This window comes from Pogona vitticeps, chromosome 2, assembly GCF_051106095.1.
Source record: "Pogona vitticeps strain Pit_001003342236 chromosome 2, PviZW2.1, whole genome shotgun sequence".
NCBI classification, from domain to species: domain Eukaryota; kingdom Metazoa; phylum Chordata; class Lepidosauria; order Squamata; family Agamidae; genus Pogona; species Pogona vitticeps.
The window spans coordinates 244,356,805-244,384,212 of NC_135784.1; the positions used below are offsets into that span (position 1 = coordinate 244,356,805).

Genomic DNA, 27,408 nt, shown 5'->3' on the forward strand with positions numbered 1-27,408 from the left:
CAACAAATGTAAAGAAAAGAAACACTATGAAGATTGCTGAGAGGAAACAGAAACAACCTTGAAGCCTAGAAGAACAACTTTGCCTGAGTTTGCTGCCTTTCGGGAACAACAGTTGGATCTCTAATTTGTTTGCACTTGTATGTCAGGCTCCCTCTTATATTCACAAGCAAATTCAGAACGTGACATAAATTAATTATGTCTAAATACATAGAGTCTCAATAAAGGAAGCCATGACCTTCTGTTGATAAGAACTGATCAGTTAATGACAGGTCATTTTGGAGGTCACTCATTCATAGGATTTCCATAAGTTGCAGAGGACATGACAGTGCATAAGAAGAACAATGGGAAAGCTAGAATGAAGTACTGCCTATTACACATACTGTATATGCACTATAAATATCCATGCACATCTGTTTTGACAGTGGCCTATACAATGAGCGTATTCTGGCAAAATATGGTTCCTTCAGCAAGGAAATCTCCTCTTTCCCCTCAGGAACACTTCTTCTTTGGTGAAATGGAAATATAGATTTTTCCGCTCTTTCAAGCAGTACATAATCATACAAATTTGCCACAAATACGTGGCTATCCATCTTCCCAAACATAAATCACAAGATACGTGTCTTGCAGGTGTTGGGGATTCACCTGGGCTGCATTGGCTGTGCTGGCTAAGCTGGAATGCGAACGTTATACATTCTCCACCTCTGGTATAGTCTGCTCATCCTTGTCACACTCCCAGGGTCAGTCTGAAGCCTTTCAGATAATACCTCATGGGTGAATGAGAAGAGAAGGAAAAGCAGGGTTGCCGGTTGAGAAATAAGTTTTAACATGATGCCTGTAGGCACATCTGAAGTTTGGTTAAGTGAATTCCATGACTGAGGAATCTAAATTTGTATATTTCTATTTCATAAATGTGCTTTAGTAAACAACAGGCCTTTATCTGAGCTGAATTTCAAAGAATACATATGCGTATATTCAGTGATGTGACACTCAGGTAAACATCCAATTCATGCTGTAAGAATTAAACATTCAGGAACTTCACCTTGGTAGCTACTTTTAGTTTCCTACTGTGGTCTATTTTTGCTGTTTCAGACTTTGATAGAAAACCAATTTTGGACACTTTTGCAAGGGCAGCACTCATAAAGTGATGCTTATTATAGCCAAGAATCTTTGTGGGGGGAATCCATCAACTGGGGGAACTATAGGCAAGCGGTTCTACCAAACAATGTTATTTTATTTGTGGTGCATCTAAAGCTCATAATTTAAAGGGGGGGACCTGCCAGACTCTGTATTTAAGGTATAATACATATAATGGCCACTACAGTCATTGTTCTGATCAACCAAAGTCCTTTTTGAAAAGCTTCGGTGTAGACTGAGTACAGAACAGTAGTTTAAGATTTTACCAAATGACCATTTCTAAGTCATATCACTTCAGGTTACAAACCTACACTCATTTTTATTTGTGTAATTTCTATTAAAGTTAATGGGATTTACATCTGAGCAGACACAAGTATTGTTGGACTGCCAGAAACACAAGTGGATTTGATGTGTTTCCTGGATGACATTTAGATTATAATTATGATGAGGTACTGTTAAAACAGTTATTATTGTGGCCCATGAGGGTGAAAAGTAAGGATTACTTCCCTTGGATATAAAAAAAGTGGTTTTCAGACATAATTAACCAAAAATGAATGGTTGGTCACACTTAATTATTGCTTCAAGGCTTTAATCTTTTTATTACTCAACAGAAGGGCTATCTTCTTGAGGAGCTCTATGATTCTGGATGCTACATAATCCTGTGAACAATTTCAGTGGAATTAACCAAAGTAACCATTTTAAGCACAACATCCTGTCATTAAGAGATGGGAAGAGAGTGTCTGTGTTATAAAAAGCAGGCGGGACATAATTATAAAATCTGTCCCTGAGGTCACAGTCCTTTGCTTGGATAAATTAACCCGCAATTAGTGCAACAAACTTGTTTTATTCTTACAGTGAACAACACTGTTTCAAAGCAGAAATTCAAGTCACCACAGTGCATCAAATGAAATAACCCTTTAAATCGTTTTAAGTGAACATGTTTCAAATAAAATAAAAACATTATATGAAGAGATATTTGAAAATAAATAGTAAAACAAAAAGATCATGCTCATCTTGGCACAGCCTTATGAAATCCATGTTTGAAACTCTGCTACTTTCGTCTTTATTCTAGCTTAATCCATCAGGACTGGCTATGCAATTACTACCTTAGAAAGGTAAGAAAAGGGACGGTAAGCGACCACTGCTAAATTGGAATGTGTATTTGCATGCATGTATACATTTTAGTCAGCATAATATTAAAAACTAAAGTAGCTGGTTAATGAAGTAGTTTTGTTTTTGAGCAATTTGGATTGCTGGGAGAAATTGACGGGTTGACTGGTCAAAGATCTTGGCATGTGCTTGTCTTCAGTGTGGCTATTTGAACCTGAGGAATATGATATATGGACTAAGGTAGTCTGTGATCAACTAACGCAGTGGTTCAACTTGTTTGCTCCTGTGTCTTTTTAAGCCTAATGGCAGAGAGGGAGATGGAGAAAGGGTGTGTGTGCTTTCTTTCTTAGGGAATGGCTGATTGAGAGTCACAGATGAGGCATCAGTATAACAGGTGACATAATTAGAAGTCAGGCTTAGAAGAAATAAACAATAAAGCAATCAGACACAGAGCCATGTAATCCAGTTTGTGTTCAGTGGAGCAAAGGTGAAATATAAAGATAAAAGATGAATAAATAGTAACAGATAAATAGAGTTTTTGTGTACAATTCACTGAGGTTTTAGACAATGATGGCATTTTTCTATTAATGATTTTTTTCCAATAATATAGAAATCCCAGCCTCAGAAATGTCTAAAATTGGTAAAAAAAAAAAAAAAAAACCTACAACACCACCTCACCTGTCATTAAAGAGAATTTTTTTCTTCTTCTTTACTGAACAAGAAGGAAATAAATCAGAACTTACACCCCTATTCTAAATGTGTTTTCTCTCAAAGTATGCATTTCTAAATGTAGGGCAGAATCTTGTTGACTATTTACATTGCATGTTTTATATGCCTCACAGATGTGAATTGTTGCAAACTTACAAGGCAGGTGCCTGACAGGAGGTTTCCACCTAGTAGTGTAACTGACACCACATTGATACAGACAATTCACTACGGTGAGTTACACACTTTAACTTCCACACATGTAAATTACTAAAAGGATTCTAGTGGTAGTTGGACCTAGGGGATAATGTTTTATGTGTGTTTTGGTGCACCCCCGAGTAAAGATCTGCATTGTAAAATTTAGACTGGTGTGAAATTCAAAAGATAGCTGTGTTCTGATCTGCATGTTAATCACAGAGTTGTGGATCCAGTGGACTCACTGAAAAAAATGCAGACCAAGCAAAGCCCTGGAGTACCCTTAAAATCAGGATACAAATATTACAGCCCTTCCTTCGGTACTGTTGTCTGTCATTTGGTATACAGTGACACAATGCTTCCCACTAAACATGAATGAAAAAAATTATTAAAAGTATATTTAGAAGAGCTTAACAAAATTAGAAGCTCGAATGTGGACGAAAGTGAAACTGGCAGACTCGTTGCTGAGGACTTTAACTCTTAAGAACCCAATTAATCCTGAAGTAGGGTTGGCACCTCTCCCCATCCCCTTCTTTTCTGACTAGATTTAACACTGATGTGATGGGCAGACACAACATAGTCATCTCTATGCAAATAAAGGAGATACATTTTGAATAATTTTCTGAAAATCGTAAATATATTCATATAGGGCATGGAAAAAATGAGGTTGAAAAAATCTGACTGCATAAGAAAGTAAAAGTGACAGATTTACGCATCCCTACCTCTGAATATGAATTTATCACATAATTATTGTAGCTTTATTGTATCTTACCAACTGTTCTGATACATCCAGAAGTCAGCAAGCAAGCACTCAAACAGAGACAGAGAACTATGAAGAACATGCTTGACAGTCAAGGTTCCCCCTAAGGCAGCAGTCCCCAACATTTTGGGGGGCATGGACCAGTTGGGGTAGCAGGCTCCTTTGCATGTCCCACATTCTGAATCCATCTTAGAGAGAAAATGAGAAGAGTGGGCAAGAGAAACTGGAAGGGTAAATGATTTTCATTACATATATCACTGAAGCACGACTGATATCTTGCCTGAGGTGTAAGCAGCATGAGCTCCAGAGGAGGTGAAACTTATACATATCTCCATGGGAAAGTATGCAATAAATTAGGATTCAAGTCAAATAATGTCTTAGTTTTCAGGGTGCTGGATCTAATGCTTCTGGAGAAGCCACTTGGTGACTAGTCAAGAAGCATACATTTAGATATACTTATATCTGTATAAAGGGATTGTGAAATGTAATAAGACAAAAGGTACAGCATGATTATGATGATAGTAAGAGACATCATTCACACTTTATTTGCAATTAAAGACAAATAAATTGCAAATAAAACAACACAGTAAAAAGCCAACATTAATATATATATAACAATATTTGACGAATGTGGCTTGGGTCTTAGCCTACTTTCTGTACACCAAACAGTGTTAACCTTCATACAGTACTGCCTTACTGTCCATCACTCTGAGTTTCTTTGTTTGAAGCCTAAAAATATGTTCCTGGAATTCCTCAGAAATCATGTAAAATATGCTGCAGGGGGATGTAGATGAAGAACTGAGTTGGTAGGAATGTCCTTCTTATGAGGATGATTACAAGCCAACCTAAGTTTTAAACCACTCATCAAAATCCCCTCACATATCTGTGCAGTTGGTGTGCCTTTTGGAGGCAAATTGGCCCAACTTAAGAAATGACTGTAGACACTGAGTTATACGACTCAGTATGCAACTGATACCATGTTTTCCCGAAAATAAAACAGGGTCTTATATTAATTTTTGCTCCAAACAAACAAACAAGCACATTAGGGCTTATTTTCAGGGGATTTTTTTTAAATGTACAACAATCTACATTTATTCAAATACAGTCATGTCATCTTCTGGTTTCTGCAAAATGGTGGAGGGCGGGGTTTCACTTAACTAGGGCTTATTTTTGAGGTAGGGCTTATATTATGAGCATCCTGAAAAATCACACTAAGGCTTATTTTCAGGTTAGGTCTTATTTTGGGGCAAACACTGTAGATAGCATCTATAGTGATTTCGTAACTTGGGGCAACTTAAATCCATAAATGGTTTTTTCTCCATCAGTGTAACTAGATAAGATTTGGATCCCTGTCTACCACTAATTATGGGCTGCCTTGCACTGAAGATATGATTTTCAAAGCACCAACATCTATTTACTGATTCACAACTATAGAAAAAAAGTAATTAAGGAGAAATGACATTGGATTGCTAAGACTGGACATTTATTTTATGTGTACACTTCTCCCTTCAACAACACCGAGGCTAGAGATGCTGGGCCCCAACATAGTTCAAAATCCATGTATAACCAAAAACATGTTGTTCAAACCATGCAGTTCAAGGGAATAGTGTAATTTGAAACATTTGGCCAGATGACCAGAAAACTCCTCTAAAAACAGCAATATGGATACATCAATTTCATTTTCTTTATAGATCAGACTAAATGCGATATAAGAATTTTAGTACTTCAGGATTGTGTTCTTAACCTTGAGGGTGGTGAATCAGAGATGTGCTGATTCACCACCACTTTAATGCTGCTATTCATACATATCACAAAACTTTTAAACTACATTTATTCTAACATACAATTGCATTATAGCAAAAACAAATGGAAATCAGAAACAGTGATTGTCAGCGCATTGACCTCTCCAGGCAGTATAAGCATATGCTTCCACAATATGCACTTTACCTCCAGTGATGCACATTTTGGAGCGTGAAAATTGCTGTCCCAATATTACCTAAAATGGCTGGACACTATTGCATTGATGCCGAAACAGCAAAACCACAAGTACATGTATACTTAAAAGTATATTTAAGCATCTTTGCATTTTAAACATTAATTTTAATGCTATAATACCTTAACGTTCCAGTTATTTCTTTTCCCTGTATAGAGCCATGCCCTAGATGCCTCCACTGAATATAATTAATAATCTGACTATATTCACAAATGCCACATAAATGAGGAGGCGTGCTTAAGGGAGAATGTGACAAAGAAAAGCAATCAGTGCTCATAATTTCCAGTGTGCACACACCGCTTTTCAAAATTGGTCTCACAAAAAATTCTTTCCTGACTATTCCAACCAGCAGTCATCAGCGGCTAGAAAGATCGGTGTCATGTAGTACAGTATACATATCTAGCTATTTTCTTATGGTGAAGGCTACCATTTCATGATGAGTGCTGAACCTTGGTCAGTCATGGATCTTTGGAAAGTACCAAAAGTAAACCTCTGATTGATCTGATGGCCTTCCCTCTGTACAGCCTTTGCCAAACTGAAGTCTATATTTTATGATTATTGCAGTCTTGTAACATAAAACTTGGCTAATAATTCAAGGAAAATGAAGATGAAAGACGAGACCACTGGAAGGAAATAAGACAGCAGAAGTTATCTGACAAGTTTGCATCTTTTTCCTTCTCCATCCGTTATTTTCCTGCACCCCAGTGTATCTCTATACCCTTCCACAACTCTATGTTTCTGGCTGCTGCCAAAATAACAGCTTAGAGATAACGCATTTTTGCCTTCTGGTGTGTATCTGTGGAGTTGCACAGACATATACCAGGACTCTGAGGACTGCATGAGGGCTACATGCAGTGAGAGAACAAAATTGTGGGAGCTCTGCATTTATGTACAACTGTGGGGATTTTTGGGTTCGAACCAAAACATATTTGAAATAAAACCCAGAGAGGAATGTTTTAGCTTCAGAAATGATCAGGATTTTTAGCCCATTATACTATGAAGCAACAAATATATGCTTTCCTAGAAATGCGCAAATTAAGTCTGAGACATTAACATTTAATGTTATTAAGCAATAACAATTTCCTGGGACATCTTCCAGAAAACAGCCATTTAAGTTGTATATATTTGAAATAAACCAAGAGACCATAATAATATTTATTTACAGTCACACAGTGCCTGTCATCCTTAAGGTTTTTTTTTAAAGCATATATAAACACCTAATAACAAAAATATTCTCTTGAAGTTAGTAAATAACAATGAATATATAATATACAGCAGTAAGGGCAAATGATAAGGAAGCTGGCATTTTTATACCTCAAAGCTTTTCCTGCACCTGAAGTGAACAGTGATAGGATGTCAGATTTGAAAATTTTGCAGTCAAGTGTGAATGTCAGCTTTAATTGTTACTGAAGTAAATTTCTGTGATCCTAAGTCTATTTACTTAGCAAAATGTTCTGCAGAATTAACTATGTTATTTTCTTTAATGAATGCAAATATGTTTACAGCTAAGATGCCAAAGATAAAAAGTCAGAACCAGAATTGAAAATTAACACCTGAAAGTTTCCTTTGGTTCCATTTTCTTTTGATTTATTACATGTTCTTTCATTTGCCACCGTTGGTTTGTCAGTTTTTACTATGTATGTGTTCAAGTTCAGCTGTAAGAACCTGTATTCTCCCCAGTGTTCATTCTTAGAAGTCTATGAAACTTGAAGAAGGAGATGGGGGTGGAGGAGAGATTTAAAAGATGTGGGTCTTCATCCTTGTGCTATGTTAGAGGAAAGCTGTGTATACCTGCACTTATATTCTGCTTCATGAAAACACAATAAAAAGGGAAAAAAACATTGAAACTCAGTGTTTGTCAATATGACCCACTTTAATTTGGTCCACATCATTTGTCTTACATAATCACAACTCATTCACCTCAAGACAATTTGTAGGCCATCTTAGTCCTTTTTATAACTAATATTTTAAAGTTATTTGTATGTATTTGTATTTATCTGAAAAGTGGAAAAATGGAGAAAATAAAATACTATGTCCTGGAGGGGGAATGAGGAAGAGTGAAATGTAGCGTGCGTGCGTGCGTGTGTGCGTGCGTGCGTGCGTGCGTGCGTGCGTGCGTGCCTTCCTTCCTTCCTTCCTTCCTTCCTTCCTTCCTTCCTTCGCTAGGAGATGTGGAATTTAGGCAGCTTAGATTCTATTCAAAATGCTACTGTGACTGACCTAACTGAAATATCATGTAATGGCACAAATTTCACACATGTGCAGGTACTTGATTGACTGGCTTGAAATCTGCAGCTGCCAAAAAGAAAATAAAGGGGGAAAATTCTCTAGTCCACTGCGACTCAATTTCCTGGAAATTCTGTGGGAGTGAACAGCACTGTTTCTCCATCATTTCTAATGTGCTTCTCCCACAACACAACCATGGTTCACAGCTACAGAGGAATTTTGGTTTCCAGGAGAGCTTAAGTTTTTCTTTGGCACTTCGATGTCAATCTTCTGCGTTAGTTCTCTTGATTTCATCCAAGGACTCATCTAACTTTCATCTAACATGGTTAGAGTTTCCAGGAGAGCTGAGGCTTCTTACTGACACTTCAGTTGTCAATATCTTTCTTCCTTGGGCTTCCTGGTCATGCTATACTGTTACCCTTATTTTCTCAGTGAGAGTTAAAAAAAAAACAACCAAATAACCCAGTATTTTTAATCTCAAGAGAGACAAACCAATACTCAGTGCTTCAGAGAGCCTGGGTTCAATTTGAGCTCCATTTCAGGCCTTCCAACTTCACTTTGAAACATGCACACAGTTAGTAAGGAGATTCCCTGAAGAACAGCTGCACAGAAATGTCACCCACTTGACACAGGCATCAAAGCAAGTCTTGGTACTATGATCTTACTGTTGCCACCATCACCCTTATTTGCCTGACTTCCAAAGCTGAGCTGCTCATGGGATCTATCCACCTCATATTGAACTGAGACAAAGGGTCCCACTCTCTTGCATGTCACTGAAAGAGGGACGAAAACTCCTTCTCCATCATGAACAGCCCTACAGCTTTATTTCCGGCATGTAGAGATCTGAAGTGGAAATAGAGATCAGCTGCAGAGTTCTGCTACATTTGTCAAGCCTAAAATGTAGCTTGGCTGCAATAACCTTAATTTCTGTCTGCCCCACAGCTGGACATAGTTTACGCTGGACCCCTAGCATTTGGCTTGGGGGCACTTTGGTAATAACTGCACGTAGGTAGATGGAGTGAGTGCCAGGGCGCAGACACAAGGATTAGATTATTCAGTTTTTTTCACAAACACTTGAAAAGGTGGTGCATGGATGTGGAATAGCAGTTGCCAGGAATTATATCCCTAATATTCCTTCGAAGACTTTAAAAGGAACGAGCTCAACTTAACTTTACCAAACCCTCGTCTTCAGCATTATGTAGAATCTGCTTTAGGGTGCTGAAGCAGCAAATATGTGCTTTCCACATGAGCTATAAATCAGGTAAAGAACCACACATGGTGGATATTTTTAACAAGGGCAGCAAACAGATCAATACCACTTGAAAATAATATTGATGAATATTAAATTCATGTACTAAGGCATAATGCCAATTGCCTACTATACCATCAGCAGGATTTGTAAAGAGACCCCATTTTGCATAAATGGAAGGAACAGTCACTGGGACATGACTTGAGGCAGTACTGAGCTATGGAAATGACACTGGAAAAAAGAAGTTACTGTGGAGCTAAATCAAGAAGATCTGACAGCTGGTGCAGTGCTAACAGAACGAGCCTTTAAAAAAATAAAATAAAATACCAAACCATTACCTGTGTATATTAGAACAGCAAGGAAAAGGTCATTCCTGGGTACTGCTTGCAAGATAATGAGGATTGCTCGTGGTGCACTACACATAATCCCTATGAAAATTATTCAGCCAAGGTCACAGATTCTCAGGGAGATGACGGCAAAGGACGGGGAGGAGATACAATTATTTTCATCGCCTTCCATTAATTAAAGGGTCTTAATTACTACGGAAAACATAGCAGTAGAATGGTATTGAGCTGTATGTCATTTTGTGGAAGATCTGTTCAACGTTATGCTTTTGGCTTCAGCTCACTCAGGCCTGTATCATATGATCTCTAAGTCTTAAAAGTAAAATGGAACAGCAAGGAAAAGGTAGGGAGATGGCATTCTGGAAACTGAACTCATCTTGTACACTTTGCACCCTACGCCACTCATACTGGAAATAATTGTATGGCTTTATTCTCTTTCTAGGCTATATAAAAAAAACACCTTTCCAAAGAGACCCCACCACCACTGCAGATTCTTGGTACCTTTTGATAGGTGGGAACTTTACTACTCTGCATATGACAAAATAACTTAAGATATTTTTCTCTCTCTCCAGAGGCATCTGTGATAAAATAGACTGTGTATGTTAACCATGCAGAAACTGGGGAGAAGAAATCTGGGTCTTCTAAAAATGGAAGCTATTCAATATTTATAGTTAAAGGCATCAAAACTTGACTTAAAAGGTAAACTAATTTAAATGGACAGTAGAATATCAGTCTTTTTACATGTCATAATATGGATTTTTAAAATTATTATAGTTTTATAATAATTTAGGTTTCCCTTACCTATCACTTCAGTTTATCCTCACCAAAACCCAGTATGGTGGGTAGCCATTCTCAATAGGGGCTGTATGATCCCTTGGTGGGGGGGGGGTTGGCACATCTGAAGGGGGCCACCGACTGGAAATTTTTCTATTCATCTGTTTGTGTTGTATCCTTGTCTTGATAGGGGAACCTGGAACTTATGAAGAGTTCCTAAAAGGGTTGTGACCAAAAAAAGGTTGGGAATGGCTGGACTAGACTGAAAGATTTAAGTTCACCCAGGCAGCTTTGGGCTTTACATAAGACTAGAACCTGCATCTCCACCCAGTCAAGGACATTATGTCCATTCACATCCAGTTTCAGCTGGATGGTAAGTATCTGTGGTTCTTAAAATAATGATTCTTTAACATTAACAGATTCTATTAATTCTACTCTGAGTGTAGCCCAGCCTTCTGGACATTCAACAGCTATTGCAAAGCAGTTGAAGCACAGCAACTGACAAAGTAAGATTTTGGATTGTCAGATTAAAAATCCAGGTCAATCTGCACTGTGATGATGCACTTGATTGCTAATTGTTCACAGGGGCACCTTCCCAGGCACAAGTTCCTGTAGGTTTGGGATCTGTTTCTGGAGATAAAGAGCTTGCAGCTATATAAGTCTCATTTCTGCCATGTTGGTGCAATATGTGCATCACGTAGCTCCAACTAATTTTGACCAGTTCTTCAAGCTAGCAAAGAACGTTTGCCACTCATAAACCTTTCAAGAACTCACATGCAGAATGTGGATCCTATTAACTTTCCTGATTACTGAAACAATGCACAAAACCCTACAGCGGATGTATGCTTGCATAAGGGAAACCATGTAAGCCTTTGTGTCAAATTGTTGCTCATTCATGAAGCTCTGATTGGGTTCCTGGATGCTATTCTGATCCTGCAAGCAGGCATCCACAGAAAAACACAACCGACACATCATTAAAGAGCAAGAATACACGGACAATTGGACTTTACTGTATATTTGCGGAAGCACAGTGGTGTGTTTGGAACTGCCAGTGCTCATTGTAAAGATAATCATAGCCAGACTCCCAACAGGCAGGGTCCAAAATGCAGATAAACAAAACAATTCATATCAACAAATGAGTTCTAGCCCAGTTTGTTTCTATCAGAAGCAGGTTGTTTGTAACGCTAATGGATCTTGATTGTACAGCCAAGATCAAGCCACCCTGAAACACTTTGCGTTACAATAGAGGTATACTGTAACAGCATACTATTTAAAGAGAAAATGTGTATTTACTATCACTATTCAGAGGGGACAGAGAGACCTGAGAGAGGTGACAAACTGTGTCATAATCCCTGTAGTAAAATCTATTCCTCTGTCTTCAGTCCTATGAGTTCTAGCTCCACTACACAACTGTATATTGGGATGGGAACCCATGACTTTTCAGATGTTGCTGGATTAGACTGGCAATAACATTTGATGTGCTGGCTGGAGCTGATAAGATTAAAGAGTTCAACAACATCTGAAGAGACACAGGTTTCCAACCCCGGACTATAAAAAGCACTAAGCACTATATACAATTCAACTTCCTGTTCTACAAAAGTACACAAACAGGACTTAGGATACTGGATTTCAAATGCCTACTCATCAATTAAATCATACTGGGTGTGTGTGGCAATGGTAAGCTATTCCTTCAACATCTCGCAAAACTTAAAACCCTACTAGGATCATTGTAAATCAGAAGATGCTTGATGGCACATAACAACAACAACAACAACAAAAACAGATACACTGTTTGATCCATTGGAATATATGAATCTACAGCTTATATACAACTTATATATACAACTTCCGATTATTGACCTATCTAGCTCAATACTTTGTACACTGACTAGTATCAGTTCCCCAAGATTTTAGATCTGAGTTGAAGATGCTGTGAATTGAATCTGTAACTAGGAATGGATGGGCTTATCAAGCAGACCACATTGCAAGTTCAAAGTTTTGATGGGGCAAGGTGAAGAGGTTGGTTGAGGGACAAGAGGGGAGGGGAAGACAGTGCTGGGGGCTGAAAGGGAAGAGAGGGAAGTCTGGGCTTGGCTCACTGGTGGCTTGGAATCAGCCCTTTGGTGTGGTGCTGGCTTTTTCAGTAAATGTCTGCAATGCTTTTATCTATTTTTTTTTTAAAAAAATTCTTGTTATCTGGTGTAGTACTATATCTAATAGCAATTTTTTTTATATAAAATAATGTGGATAGGGGTGTTCACATATACAAAACTGAGTCTAGTGAATTGATTCCACATTCACTTTCAAAGAAACACACCTCTGGGCAGAGGACTAGAAAAACTTGCTCCCCTGTCACTTTACTCTGTGTGTGCATGCATCTTGTGTAAACACACAAATTTAAATCAGTATAAAATGCTGAACTTGCAATCCAACTAGGGAGGACTGCAGAAGCAGAGGATGGGAGTAAGATTTCCCATTGTGCCACCCACGAAAACAGGCAGCTTGTGTAACTTTGGCAACCAACAGTCCCAAAGCAAACTGGAAAACCCTGGAAAGAATAGCCATAAGTGAGAATTGTCTAGATAGCATCATCATCATCATCATCATCATCATCATCATCATCATCATCATCATCATCATCATCATCATCATCATCATTATTATTATTATTATTATTATTATTATTATTATTATTATTATTATTATTATTATTATTATTATTATTATTATTATTATTATTATTATTATTATTATTTATTGTTGTTGTCGTTGTTGTTGTTGTTGAGATCTGGTTCTGTGGTTGCTTTTAGGAATTACAATTCCCTGAATGCCTCAACCAGCATGGCTGAAGCCAAGAAGGTTGAAGTATTATGAGAGATGTGATTTTAAAAAGTAAATTTGTCCATCATTGTATAAAACTGAAGATGTGTATTGGTAAACACTTGAGAGGAAAGCAGAGAAAACACATTTAGCATCTGATGAAGTTTAAAACAGACTAACATGGCCGCCCCCTTTGAAACATTTTACCATTGAGGCCCTGGTAAATCATTATCAGCAAGATCAACATTAAAGGAGGAAGGAAACAAGTCCTTGCAGAGTCAGCTTATCCCTAACTTTAGGTCATAGCCTTTAAACCTATTTGCAAAATAGTCGACATACTCAGCTATTACACTGACCTTGTGGTTCTCATAGAGACAATTTTCATTCCCTTTGCTTTTTATCACCTTGGCAGGAGCATAATGCGGTGAGAAACAATATATTGATATGTTTGATCTGTGAACTTTTAATTCCTGTACAGCATCTGCTTCTATAAACTCTGGAACAAGATGGACTTAAATGCATATTATAGCCTTTGTTGTTTAAATCTCAATCCCCTGACTGACAGAAGTTGTGCTGAATATAAATTGCTTCTGTCTTTTCCCTGAGAATAAATGAGCACTTCCTCATCTATGCTTTGTTTGCCATTTCTTTCATACTGATCCAGGTACACTGTGTTGGATATAACTTAATTGCCTGAAATCCTGTTGTTTACTGCAGTCAGTCAGAACTAGAGTAGCCTCATTAAATTAGTGGGGATATGGTAAGTCAATATCTCTGTAAGCTCCAGTAATTCTATGGGACTACTCTATTTGTGACTTGCTATACTAAACAACAGAATTTTAGTCATTATATCCATAATTTCACCCATTATATTTACATTCAGAGATACAGTTCCAGACTCAGAACAACAACAGTTTCTAACCATTCATTCATTCATTCATTCATTCATTCATTCATTCATTCATTCATTCATTCACTCACTCACTTTATTTACTTTATTTATATCCCACATTTCTCCCAGTGAAGAGACTCTGGATGGCATACAACTACATATAGTTGTATATGTAGTTCTATATCTACCCAACAAAGTTCCCCATCTTATCTTCACTGTTAGTCATTTGGAAATATGGGGCCAGATTAAAAAGTTACTGAAATCATTGATCTGTTTCTGAACAGAGTTTTTCAGCATCACATTCGATTACAAGGGTCTATAGGATATTATATAAAATGTCTAATTGATGTTGACTACCAGGTTACCTGTATACAAGTAGTTAATATTATCTAATATCTATGTTATTGTGTATTATAATATTTTATCTTGGTTGCATTGTTATCATGTGTTAAGTCCTATCTTTCTTTTCTTTCTTTCTTTCTTTCTTTCTTTCTTTCTTTCTTTCTTTCTTTCTTTCTTTCTTTCTTTCTTTCTTTCTTTGGCATTTAAGTGAAAGACCTGATTGACTATTTCATAATTAACTGAAGGCCTGGTTACGTTAGGGATACACCTCACAATATATTTGTGTTATTTAATTTGATTTATCAACGTGTGACAGTCATGTGATTACAAATCACTGTTGCCATTTTCTTTGCTGCCCTGCTGATGGGTGGTGAAGCCAGGCTGCTGCGGCAAGCCAGCTTCGCTGCGATCTGGGATGCAGTGGTTGGCTTTGCTGCCCAGAAGCCGTGGTACAGCACCAGGAGCCAGCCTAGAAAAGAGGTGTCAAGCTCCAGGACACAGCGGCCCAGCTTCACTGCCCTTCATCTGGGCAGTATGGCACCTGCTCAGCAGCAGCCACCCAGCTTTGCTGCTACCATTCCTCTTGGTAGGCTCCTGACACTAAGCCACAGCTTCCAGGCAGTGAAGCCAGCCACGGCATCCTAGATCGCAGGAAAACCATGTCGTTGCAGCTGAGCAGATGCCATGCCACCAAACTGCTCACAATGCATGATGCAGCAGCCCCATAATTCAGCTGTGTGAATGTCTTATGGGACTGTAACATAGCAATTGGGAGCAATGTACTCTAGCAGAGGTGTTCACATTAGGGAAATTGATTGAAATTACAGTGGTATTACATGCAGCTTAAAATAAATGGCCCATGGTGGAGGAGTTAAAATAACTTGATACTGAACTGAATAATGTGAGTCCTGGGCAAAATAATTCAAGTTCCCCTGTACGTTGTGTAGCCACCTTTAAAAAAAATTCAAATGAAGTGACTCCTGATTGAAATGCTGGTTCTTTAAATAATGTAAGTGCCTTCTAAACTGATTAATGTTTCACATTCTGAAAATACATAGTAGGACTTCATCTGGAATAATTTGGTAGGGTTTGTTTTTCATCTATGGTTTATCCAGATGAGACACTGCTTGTGACCTAGTTTGTTACTGTTGGTAATGGTTTGGCAAGGAGGAGAATGGGATTTCCTGGGATTCATATCTACAACACAATGCAAAAAGCCACAATTGTTCCTCAGGACTCACCGAGCTGGGCTAGAATGTGGATAATTGTTTAGAAGCCAAGTTGGTCTCCATGCAGCAACAGCAAGAGAAATATGCAGAAAAGGAAACTGGGGTGAGTGGGTAGGGATGTCTTTTTTCATTTCCTCCCCCCTTTTCCCCAATGCATCAAGGAAGTGACATAGCACTTGAACCTCTTCATTTTAGAGATAGGGAGAGTAGCTCTACAATCCTTGGTTAAACAGGGAAAAATTCTTTTTAGAATATGACAGAAATTGTCCTGTTTTAACTGACTGTGAGGTGCCTTAAGTTCCCAATGGAGAGAAGGGTGCCATACAAATAAAATAAAATCAAGTCAAATCAAACTTCTCTGCTTCATGTTGTTTTCTGCAGCCTTTGGTTACAAAAAACTAGTGAAAACTTTCTTCCAGAGAATATGATTCTGGAAATAAGTAGCTTCCTCTGGGAAGGGCTATCAAACCAAGATAATTTTTTTAATGCCTGAAGAGGGGACAAAAAAAGCATAGTGAGGTATTTGTCACTGCTTATGTCAAGATAAACATTATGTCACCCGGGCAGCAAGAAAAATACCAAAAACATCAGTGACAAACAAGGCATTTTTTAGAGGAATAGATCCTCCTTTTTTGTGAACTGAAATAGGCAGCATGCGATTGCAGACCATTTTTGGAACACCAGTAGAGCCCCAGAGCCACACATTCCACTTTTATAGTGTTTTGAAGTGAATATGCACAAAAAATCTCTTTGTGCCCTCAGGGTGTGTGTCTGTGTGTATGTATGTGTAAAGAATCTTTGGCCTCTGGAGAATGGGAGCATCTTCAGATGGAAGAAGAACCTTCTTTTTTCAGTTAATACTCTAATGGCGTGCAGTTAACTAATTGGTTAACTAAAACCCATGGTAGCAGCCTTTACAATACAAATCCAAAACACTAAAAAATGAAATAAAAATTAAATACACAAGGTAGTCTTTCCAGTTCCTGGAAGAGCAGCCCTTGGGCTAGAAGCAAATCAGAAAAACAGCCCTGTGTTCTGTTGAGATTGCTCACCCTGGGGGTAAACTCTTAATTATGGAGCAAAGAAGCTGACTCAAAAGAGTGTGGCGCAAAAAGGGTCTTTTAAAAGTATGTTAAATTACATTTCCTGTAAAGAAGTAACTTTTATGTATCAAGTCTGTTCTTCCTTTGAGCTGTTTTTCATTGCAGCATTAGCATGTACAACACAAACAGGGAAAATCTTGAGAAAGGAAGATCTTTAACAAAGAAATTGCCTCTTCCTAAGCCATAGCTCAGTAAATTAAGTACAGTATCTGGCTGTGGAGCAGATGCTGGGAGTTTCATTCCCATTGTGTGTCCCAGGTGAAGAGCCAGCCTGTGTGGGCCTGGGCAAGCTGCACAGTTTCACAGCACACACCCCGTCCTGCCCTGTCCCCAAAGAAGTGAATGTAAATGACTACTGAGTAGGTCACTGTGGCAGAATGCCCAAGTCATGCCTGCCCATCATATGGGGCTCTAGGGCAGGAGCCTATGGCAGGACAGGAGGGGCGGAGTCAGGAGAATAGTTGGAGACTGAGGGCAGTTAGGAGTTTTGAGGGGTTAATACAGAGACTGGAAAGTTGATGTGTGTCAGAGAATAGATAAGAGATAAAAGTAATAGAAAATAGATAGATAATCATAAGATATTGTTACAGTGGTTAATGTGAATGATTACAAACAAAGAAACGTGTAATCCTATCCAAGTTTAATGACTGAACAATAAAAGAGCATCTATGACATTACTTCTGTGATTTACCAATCAAACAATAAATAAACCTGTTATATTTGGCAGCCCGGGTCTAAGTAACTTATTTGGTATAGTGTGGATAAAGATCCACTGGTAGCAGCATACAAAGGGAGAAAATAGTACATCGTGTCCAAAGGTGGACCTGTGTTTGAGGGAAAACAAACAGGGGACACCGGGAGAACGCGACAGTCACACTTGTAAAGGGATGTCATCAGTTAGAATTGACATTACAGCATGAACCAGATTAGAAAGTGTAGAAGCAGCTTTTTCCTCTTCCTACTTTTTTTGCTGCTTGATTCTCCCCCACTGATTTCAACAGAAGAATGAGTACTGATATGAGTACTGATACATATTCAAAAGCTTATCTCTTCCATTCCAGAGAATACTGAGGAAACAAGGGTGCTTGTAAACTGGTGAATCTGGAGCAGTTTGTGCCTGGTGGGGTGGAAGGCATAGTGCATGTGTGTGGGCCTAGGGGACACAGACAAAGCCTGAATTCACACATACATGCAGGCAAGCAAGAAAGCATTCAGACACACATACATCAGATAGAAACACAGGCAGATTTCTGACTTCTCCATCTATAATGAGGCAGGCAGGAGTGGGCTGGCAGAGGGCAGCTTTAGACAGAGCAATTCCTAATGAGGAGCAATATTCCACTTGCCCTAACAGCCCTAGTTGATCCAGTATCCCTAAATCAGCACCTAACACACTCCTGCAATATCTTCTCTTTCTCCTTGTTGCTACTGAAAGAGGCAGAGGAGCAGCTAAAGCACCAGAGCCTACCATAGGTAGTCAGAGCAAGATGAAGCAAGCTAGTTTTCTGCTGCTCCAGAAGACAAGACATGCATTCCCGTGCATTCAAACAGTGTGCCTGTTCTGTGCTGTCAAGTGAGGATCAACTTATAGTGGCCCTAAAATGGCTTTCAAGGCAAGTGAGATATTTAAGGAGTGGTTTTAGCAGTTTCATTCCCCCAGTCAGTTTCCATGGCTGAGTGGGAATTCGAACCCTGTCTTCTGAAGTCCTAGTCTGGGACTCTGTCCACTACACCATATTGAGAATTGCATTCAAACTACAACTGAGGAAATTTCAACTCAACATAAAGAAAAATGAGAACAGCAAATTGACAGTGGAATGGACTGTCTTGGAAGGTGGTACTCTATCGTTTGCTGGAAGTTTCTAAACAAAAGTTGGATGGCCATCTCTCAGAGATATTCTAGCTGTGGATTTCCTGCACAGACAGAGATTTGGACTATATGACTCTGATTTTCCTTCCAACTTTATGATTCTACTATTCTTTGACAACTTTCTATTGCATTTTGTTGTTGTTTAGTCCTTTAGTTGTGTCTGACTCTTCATGAACCCATGGACCAGAGCACGCCAGGACCCCCTGTCCTCCACTGCCTCCTGGAGTTGGATCAAATTCATGTTGGTAGCTTCAATAACACTGTCCAACCATCTCATCCTCTGTCATCCCTTCTCCTCTTGCCTTCACACTTTCCTAACACCAGGGTCTTTTCCAGGAAGTCTTCTCTTCACATCAGATGGCCAAAGTATTGGAGCCTCAGCTTCAGGATCTGTCCTTCCAGTGAGCATTCAGGGTTGATTTCCTTCAAAATGGATAGGTTTGTTGTCCTTGCAATCTAGGGGACTCTCAAGAGTCTCCTCCAGCACCACAATTCAAAAGCATCAATTCGTTGGTGGTCAGCTTTCTTTATGGTCCAGCTCTCACTTCCATACATCATTACAGGAAAAACCATAGCTTTGACTATGCAGACTTTGTTGGCAAGGTGATATCTCTGCTTTTTAAGATGCTGTCAAGGTTTGTCATCGCTTTTCTCCCAAGAAGCAGGCATCTTTTAATTTCGTGGCTGCTGTCACCATCTGGAGTGATTATGGAGACCAAGAAAGTAAAATCTGTCACTGCCTCCATATCTTCCCCTTTTATTTGCCAGGAGATGATAGGACCTGTGGCCATGATCTTGGTTTTGTTTTGCTTTTTTTGTTTTGTTTTTTTGATGTTGAGCTTCAGACTGTTTTTTGCACTCTTCTCTTTCACCCTCATTAAGAGGTTATTTAATTCCTCCTCACTTTCTGCCATCAGAGTGGTATCATCTGCATATTGTTCAGATTTCTTCCGGCAATCTTAATTCCTCCTTGGGATTCCTCCAGTTCGGCCTTTCGCATGATGTATTCTGCATATAAGTTAAATAAGTAGAGGGACAATATACAGCCTTGTCATACTCCTTTCCCAATTTTGAACCAATAAGTTGTTCCATATCCAGTTCCAACTGTTGCTTCCTGTGCCACAAATAGGTTTCTCGGGAGATAGATAAGGTGGTCAGGCACTCACATTTCTTTAAGGACTTGCCATAGTTTGTTGTGGTCCACACCGTCAAAGGCTTTTGTGTAGTCAATGAAACAGAAGTAGATGTTTTTCTGGAACTCTCTGGCTTTCTCCATAATCCAGTGCATGTTAACAATTTGGTCTCTAGTTCCTCTGCCCTTTCGAAATCCAGCTTGTACTTCTGGTAGTTCTCGGTCCACATACTGCTGAAGTCTACCTTGGAGGATTTTGATCATAACCTTGCTAGCGTGTGAAATGAATGCAATTGTACAGTAGTTGAAGCATTCTTTGGCACTGCCCTTCTTTGGGTTGGGATGTAGACTGCGCATTAGAAAGGCAATTTTATCACTTAAGTGTAGGTTAATGAAGAACACTGATGAGCACAGATTGCCATAAATTTATTTTCTGAGGTTAAGATGAAGTAATTAAAACTGTTCCAGAGAAATGCATGCCAACATGTCCTTGACCTAAGCATGCCTCAGTATTTTAGGGAAAAGCATTAGAGAAAACTGAACAAGAAAACACAATTATTTGCCATAATCTGTCTCTAGGATGAAAAAGGCAATACACCAGTAGATTAAAATGTATGCACACATCCAGAATTCCATTCCATTAAATAAGAACTGTATAGAAAAGTATACAGAGTTTAGAGTGGAACTTTACTCAGAGGAAAAAATAAATCAACAGCATAGAAAATATAAACCTTGCCTTACTGTGTCCTCACTTGATAAACTAGACAACGAAATTTTTCTCTTCCACACATGACCTCAAGGGATTTGTTTTACTTTTAGGTATATTGGTCAGTCTCAGAGAGATTTTGTACATGCTCAATGTCATGATATTGAAGGTGAGTGGGACTTGTAGTCAATGAAAATGAGAGAAAATTGAGTCTTAGGTTTCAAAGTGAAAGGAGTTGAAGACATGGGAACTGGAAAAGGCTGAGAGCCTGTTTTTCCTGATTTACAGCCAGGCTGGTACAGTGTGAATCCTGATAAGAGTGCAAGGTCAAAGAGGCCCCAGTGCGAAGACCCAACAAATTCCCTTCTAATTGGAATGGAGATAACTCTTGGAGTTAATTGGTTTGCGGCCATGAAGATGGAGGTCCAAGGAATGTAGAAAAATGGACAATGGGTTATGTTTGAGATCACCATTGTGTGGAAGAGAACTTTTTCCTGAGAGAAGTTCTTGATGGTTTGTGTTATGTAGCTGAAAGTAAAAGAATGTAGCATGGCAAGAAAAGGAGGAGGAGGGGTTAGCCCACCTTAGCTCAGTGTTTAGTGTTCATTATTTTAATGGGAAGTAGTTGTTGCATTCAACTATGGTAATAAACATGTCTTTATGCTAGGTTTAAGCAAACAAACTTGTTTCTATGAAACTATATTTTCTTAATAAAAAATAATTATAAAAATTAAAACTGAGGACTAGTCTCTTGGACCAGCAGGGTTTGGCTAAATCCAGAGGAGTGGTAAAGGCCATTGATTAGCTACCACAGAGAAGTCCTATTTAAATGAGCAGTTGTGAGTTCTAAGGAATCACAAAGCCCATGTTGCAGTACTTACAAAGTGCTGAGTAAAGTAAAGTATTCTTTAAGGGTCAGGCTTGTTCAAGGCACAGATGCTATGCAGTGCTGGAAGTTGAGGACTTGCCTCAATGTAAAGCAGTAGATTTGTGGCCTGTGGAACTCCCTGCCTGAATGCCATATACTCCTTAGGGAGACATGAGCATCACACTCAAAACCACCTTTTGAGCATTTAAAACATGTGTAAAATAATGTGATACTCAATACAGTGGTGCCTCGCTTAACGAGCGCACCGTATAACGACAAAATCGCTAAGCGATCTCTTTTTTGAGATCGCTAATGCGATCGCTTACCAATGGCCTCTATGGCCAAACTCGCATTGCAAAGATCGGTAAGCGTTTCGCTTACTGATCTTTGCATTGCGACGCCAGGAAATCAGCTGTTCGGCGGCTCCAAAATGGCCGCCGGACAACCCAAAATGGCCACTGCAACCATTTTCATGCCCTGCCCTCTGTTACCGAGGGTGCGAAAATGGCAGCGCTATGAGGAAACTTCGCTTAACGGTCAGTATAGAAGCCATTGGAACGCATTAAACTAATGCGGAATGGATTAACCTCGCTATGCAGGGCACCACTGTACTTTGGAACATGGGTAAGTAAAATTTGCAGCGATTGATGGATTGCATGTTTTATTGCTCTTTATGAGCAATAAATTTATCCCTTTTTGCTGTCTCTCTCTCTGTGTCTTTGTATCTGTGTGAGTGTGCACACACATGCCTGCACATGCACATGCATACACATATGTATGGGTGTTTAGCTTTCCAAAGGGGAAAAAAGATTTTTTTTATCCATAGACAGAGGTCATAGATGGGATTTTCAGAGTTTTTGGAATATAAATCCCATAATTCTCCATTTTTGTAGTTATGATTGACAGACAGATTTTTACAGACTCTTTGAGAAGCTTTCAGGCGGAGCTAGGCCTAGTTGTGCCCAAGCTTCGTGTTCCTCCCCTAGTGCTAGTTAGCTTTCTTTCTGAACAGGAAGCAGGGTGGAGCTAGGCCTAGCTCAACTTCAAAGCCTTCCAGTTCAAGGCTTTTGCCCAGTTGAGCTCCATTTAAGTGTCTGTCAGGCAGAACTCCCAGAATTCTGGGAGATGTAGTCCAAGAAATCAGTAAATCTGCTCCCTAGTACAAAGTATATTTTGCATGAACTGAAAGAACTATGGTAAATAAACAAGAATCTGTCATCTTTGTCTCACACTGGAGGCAAAATCTCAAGAGTGGGTTGGAGAATCCTCAAGATACTGCCTTGCCATGTCAGGACAGATATTCTACCACCATGATGTAAAGGGCTTATCAGCACAGCATGTCTTCTGTAAACAATGCATAACCCATCAATGTTATGCATAATGGCTCAGTTGCTAGTATTATAGGCAGCTATTGATTTAATATATTGACTTTTCATGTGTTTACAGCAGTCTCAATACACTGAATTGATGTATCTTTGAAGACATTAACAAAAAATGTACAAAATTAAGTTGATCTGGTTTGATAATTTCCAAAAAATTAAGTGAATTATATTAGGAACTGTAAAGCCCTCTCTCAACTGCTTCATCAGAAAACTGAAGGCTAGTTAAAAGTGTTTCAGATGGAAAAGATATGGAGGCTGGTCTCAAGTATTGTAGGCTGGCAAATGGTTTTCTGTTACTATGAATATTAGTTCAGTGAATTTTACAGTGTGATGCTCCATTGGACTATTAAGAATGATAGAGAAACATCCAGTTCAGCTTAAAAAAAAACACTAAGAACTATCTTTGTCAAATATCTCATTTGTGTTCTGTAAAGGTTAAGAAAATGTAGCAACATATAAATTATGTAAATTTTTCACATGCAGTTGCTTTGAATACATTAAGCTTGTGTGAAAGAAGAAATGCATGAGCCATGTCTCCATCTACAGTACAATTAGAACAGTTGAGGGAAGAAAGAATTTTATCTGCTGACACTGGAAAGGGGCACTTTTCAGGGAGAAATCTCTCTTAAAGTGACCTTCCATCTATCACGGAATCACTCAAACTCAGCCCTCAAAAAGAGTACCTCTGCTCTGGACCAACATATTGTGTGATTGCTAGGAAATAGCTCCACTGGACCATGCCAGAAGCAGTGCAAAATGTGAGCTATTTTCCTGTCTGATTCCACCCTGGGTCCATATTTACTTCGACACTCTATCTCAGCTATTCTCAACTTTTTTTGGCCACAGCTTTAAATACAATATGAAAGAAATATAGGCCAAATCAGGATTGTATAAATCTAATAACAAACTGTACAGAAGATGGACGTAACTTGAAATGGTCGTAAGTCAAAGCACCATTTCCCGTAGGAATACATTGAAATGCAATTAATCTGTTCCGACCGAAGGGAAAAAAATCACCAGAAAAAAAATCACTGCGAAACTCATTGGGAACGTAACTAATCCCTTCCGGCTGAAGGGGGAAGAAAGAAAAGCAATTAAGTGTGCAAGACCCATTGGAAAAGCACAGAAAACAAATGGAGCAGAACGTAAATGCACAGAGAACAAAGGGGGCAGGTTGGAAATGAAAAGAAAACAAAGGAAAAAGCAAGGGAAGTATGCAGGGCCCATCGAAAATGGGAGGGGAAAAAAGCCAAAAAAGCAACTAAACCCCCAAGACCCATTGGAAATGGAGGAAAACCCCAAAAGCAACCAAACCCCCCAAGATCCATTGGAAATGGGGGGAAACCAACCAACAAACCCTCCAAGACCCATTGGAAATGGGGGAAAAACACTCCAAAAAGCAACAAAAAATCCCAAGACCCATCAGAAATGGGAAAAATAAACCAAAAAGAAACCTCCCAAGACCCACCACAGCACAGAAACATAACCCCCCCAACTTAAAACCATGCTGTAAAAACACCCAGAACAGTTTTAAAAAAACAGAAAACAGCACCTTACCTTACCTTACCAGGCAGCCCGAAGCCTCCCTGCAAACACACACACACACTCAGAAACAGAAGGAGGCAGTCCCAAGCCTCCTCCGAGGCATCCTCTCTAAATACTGGGGCAAAAGAGCTACAAAGAAGAGCCTTGTCACCACCTACAGTTAGAAATTTGAATTTCTCACCTTTTCCCCTGCCTTTTTCTGTTCGTAAGTGGAAGTTCCAGTCACAAGTAGAAGCAAATTTTTGCGGCTGGAGCTGGTTGTAACTCGAAATGATCATAAGTAGGATGTTCGTAAGTTGAGGCACCACTTATAAGATAGTGTGTGAAGGATTGTTTCTAGTCTTTGCCCCCCCCCATTGAAAATGCCTTCCATCTTGTGGTATTCCAGTGTTTGTAATTTTAGTGAGATACTTTTAATTGTCTACCAGAGAAGCCTACTGCCCTTCCTTGAACAACAGCTGAGAAACGGTATAATATAGAAGTAGTCTAAGTTGTTTCACAGAAACTCATCTTGTAAGTAAGACAGAAAACTGATTGTTCATCTTCAGTCAGTCCAAGTATGCTTTGTCCACAAGCTCAGTACACAATTATTTGGAGAATTTCTGTCATTAATGCAAACTAACAGTAGAGTCCATACATCTACATAGCTGTCACACAGACCTCAATGGAATCGGCCCCCGTTAACTGTTTACAGGATTGCTGTCTCATAATTATTGGATTGATGCTGGAGAAAGCACTGACTAGTGAAGCTGGTTTGTCCAAATGAACTGTTTTAATCTTCTTGTTTAATGTTGTGACCTGATAGCTTTATGTACCCAATAACCTATTATTTTTAATAAGATCAGAACTATGTTCTTACTTCATCTTCAAAACCACTCATTTGTACTTAGTCTTCATTTGTAATAACTTCAATTTGCTCTTTTATCATTCTTCTAACCTTTTGTATCCATCATGCACCAAAAGGTTATTCTGAAACCTCTTTGGAAAATTGGCTGCAATTTGAATGCTGAAATTACTCAATAAAATTCTATTCAATTATAAATTGATCTGGTCAATGACTGAATATATATGCCATTAAAGAACCTAAATTGCTGCACTTTTCGGCTATTAGCCAACCTCAGCAGTACGCATAAGAAATAGATTAGATACACCTTATAGGACTCAGGGTTACCATATTTTCTTCAGGATCCCATATCAGAATAATTGACTTACGCAAAACTTTGCAGAAGCAGTTGCCTAAGTAGTTAGATGAAATTGCTCCAATATTGACTATCAGGAAAAAAAATTAGCCAAGACAGCAAACCACAAGTGCTTATGTACTGATTTCATCATGCTTAGAATAGACCTTTTGAAATCAGTGGGGCAAATTATCATGACAAAATTTACTCCCAACAATTGCAATACATCTGCTGTAAACCTGAGTGATTCTGGATCCAATCTATAAAGTCTGAAAGTAAGCCTTTATCTTTCATAAAAGTAATCAAAGCAGCAAAGAATTAAGGGCATAAAACAAACAAACAGCTAAACACGAAACAGGAGACACATTGGGAATGCTTCTCAACAGGGTAACCAAAAAAAGCAAATGCATGTAATATCTGACATGCTATTTTCAGGTCTTGCTGATTTACTATTTATAGAAAGTCACAGCAAATCATATAGATTAAGTGCAACAAAATATTTCAAAATCTATGATGAATAACCATTGATAAAAGATATTGAAACATATATAATGCAATATGACAGTAGAACAAATGCAGCAGGCAATAGAAGAACATACCCAAATGCTTTCTTCTTGATGATATTGCTTCCAGTTTCTTCCACTGTCACTGAACATCAGGAGATAGCTTGTTACCCAGTCAGAACTCCCATATCCACCTTGGGTAGCAACAGCTGTAATTTCAGTTCTTTCCCCAAAATCAATCTGAAGCCATTGATATTTATTTGATATGAGTGGAGTCCAGCCACCAGCACCTTCAATAACAAATATAAAAGAGGAACATAAAGAAGACAGATTAGTTCTGAGTAGAAGCATAGAAATGTACGACAACAATAGCAACAAACCTCAACAAAACTGTAGCTGAGGGAAAATCTAATTATCTCTGACATGTGGGGAATCCCAGTGTGATGCAGTGGATAGAGGGATGGACTTCAACTCAGGGGAACAGGGTTCGAATCCTCACTCAATGCTGAAAACTGACTGAGGGAGTGGAACTGGTAAAACCACTCCTTAAATATCTAATTTACCTTGAAAGCCATACTAGGGTCACTATAGGTCAGTTCCGACTTCATGGCACTGAGAACATAGAACTGTGTTTAAATGATCTTCTCATTCTTTTTCACATACACGTACATAAACCCATGACCATACAAAGAGCTCAGATGGATGGCCAGGAGCCCCAAAAGGCCTGTGCTGGACACTAGGCCTAGGCAAGACCAGAATAATCACTATTCAGAATTTCAGTGGTAAAAGATGCTCTGACTTCTAAGTCCTTTTCATAAGTATCTGTTGTCTAAGGGCTTTGTTGTACAGCTCATTTAAACCCAAATTGTGTCCTTGGCTCTCATCTCCCTCAAGGACCAGACATTCTTAGATGGATTAACATAAAACCAAGGCTATTGCTTATTGTTGTGAGTTTGCTTTGTTGCTCTTCCCTTAAGCTTTTAAAGACTGAAGTTGGCCTTTCTGTCATTGTTACATCAATTTTACCCACTAACACAACAGCTGTGCTAGTTAAAAGACATAATGCTAAAGCAGGGTCTGTATCCACATTTTCTGTGTGTGGAAGGCAGCTTCTGTAACTTAGCTTTGTCTTCCCTTTCTTCTCCTATCTTCTGGAGATGTTCTACATCTCCAGAGGATAGATGGATAAGCCCTAGAAAAACCCAGTCTATGTGGCATAGAACTGCGGTCTGAAGAGGAAAATCTCTCCCCCTGCCCCAGACATGGGCATAGGGACTGAAACACAGGAGCTCTCTGCTTCACTTTTGTTAATTCTGTCTCCTTATGCTACAGACCTAAATAAACAAAT

At 38.9% G+C, this 27,408-nt stretch overlaps 1 protein-coding gene across 1 annotated transcript in view; it reads right to left on the minus strand.

Annotated features, from left to right (window-relative positions):
- CNTNAP4 (contactin associated protein family member 4) overlaps positions 1–27,408 on the minus strand; it is a 341,638-nt gene that overhangs the window by 183,338 nt on the left and 130,892 nt on the right. The window contains exon 3 of the mRNA XM_072992357.2: positions 26,157–26,350. Within this exon, the coding sequence (XP_072848458.2) occupies positions 26,157–26,350 (194 nt within the window). The remainder of the gene's footprint in view (positions 1–26,156; positions 26,351–27,408) is intronic.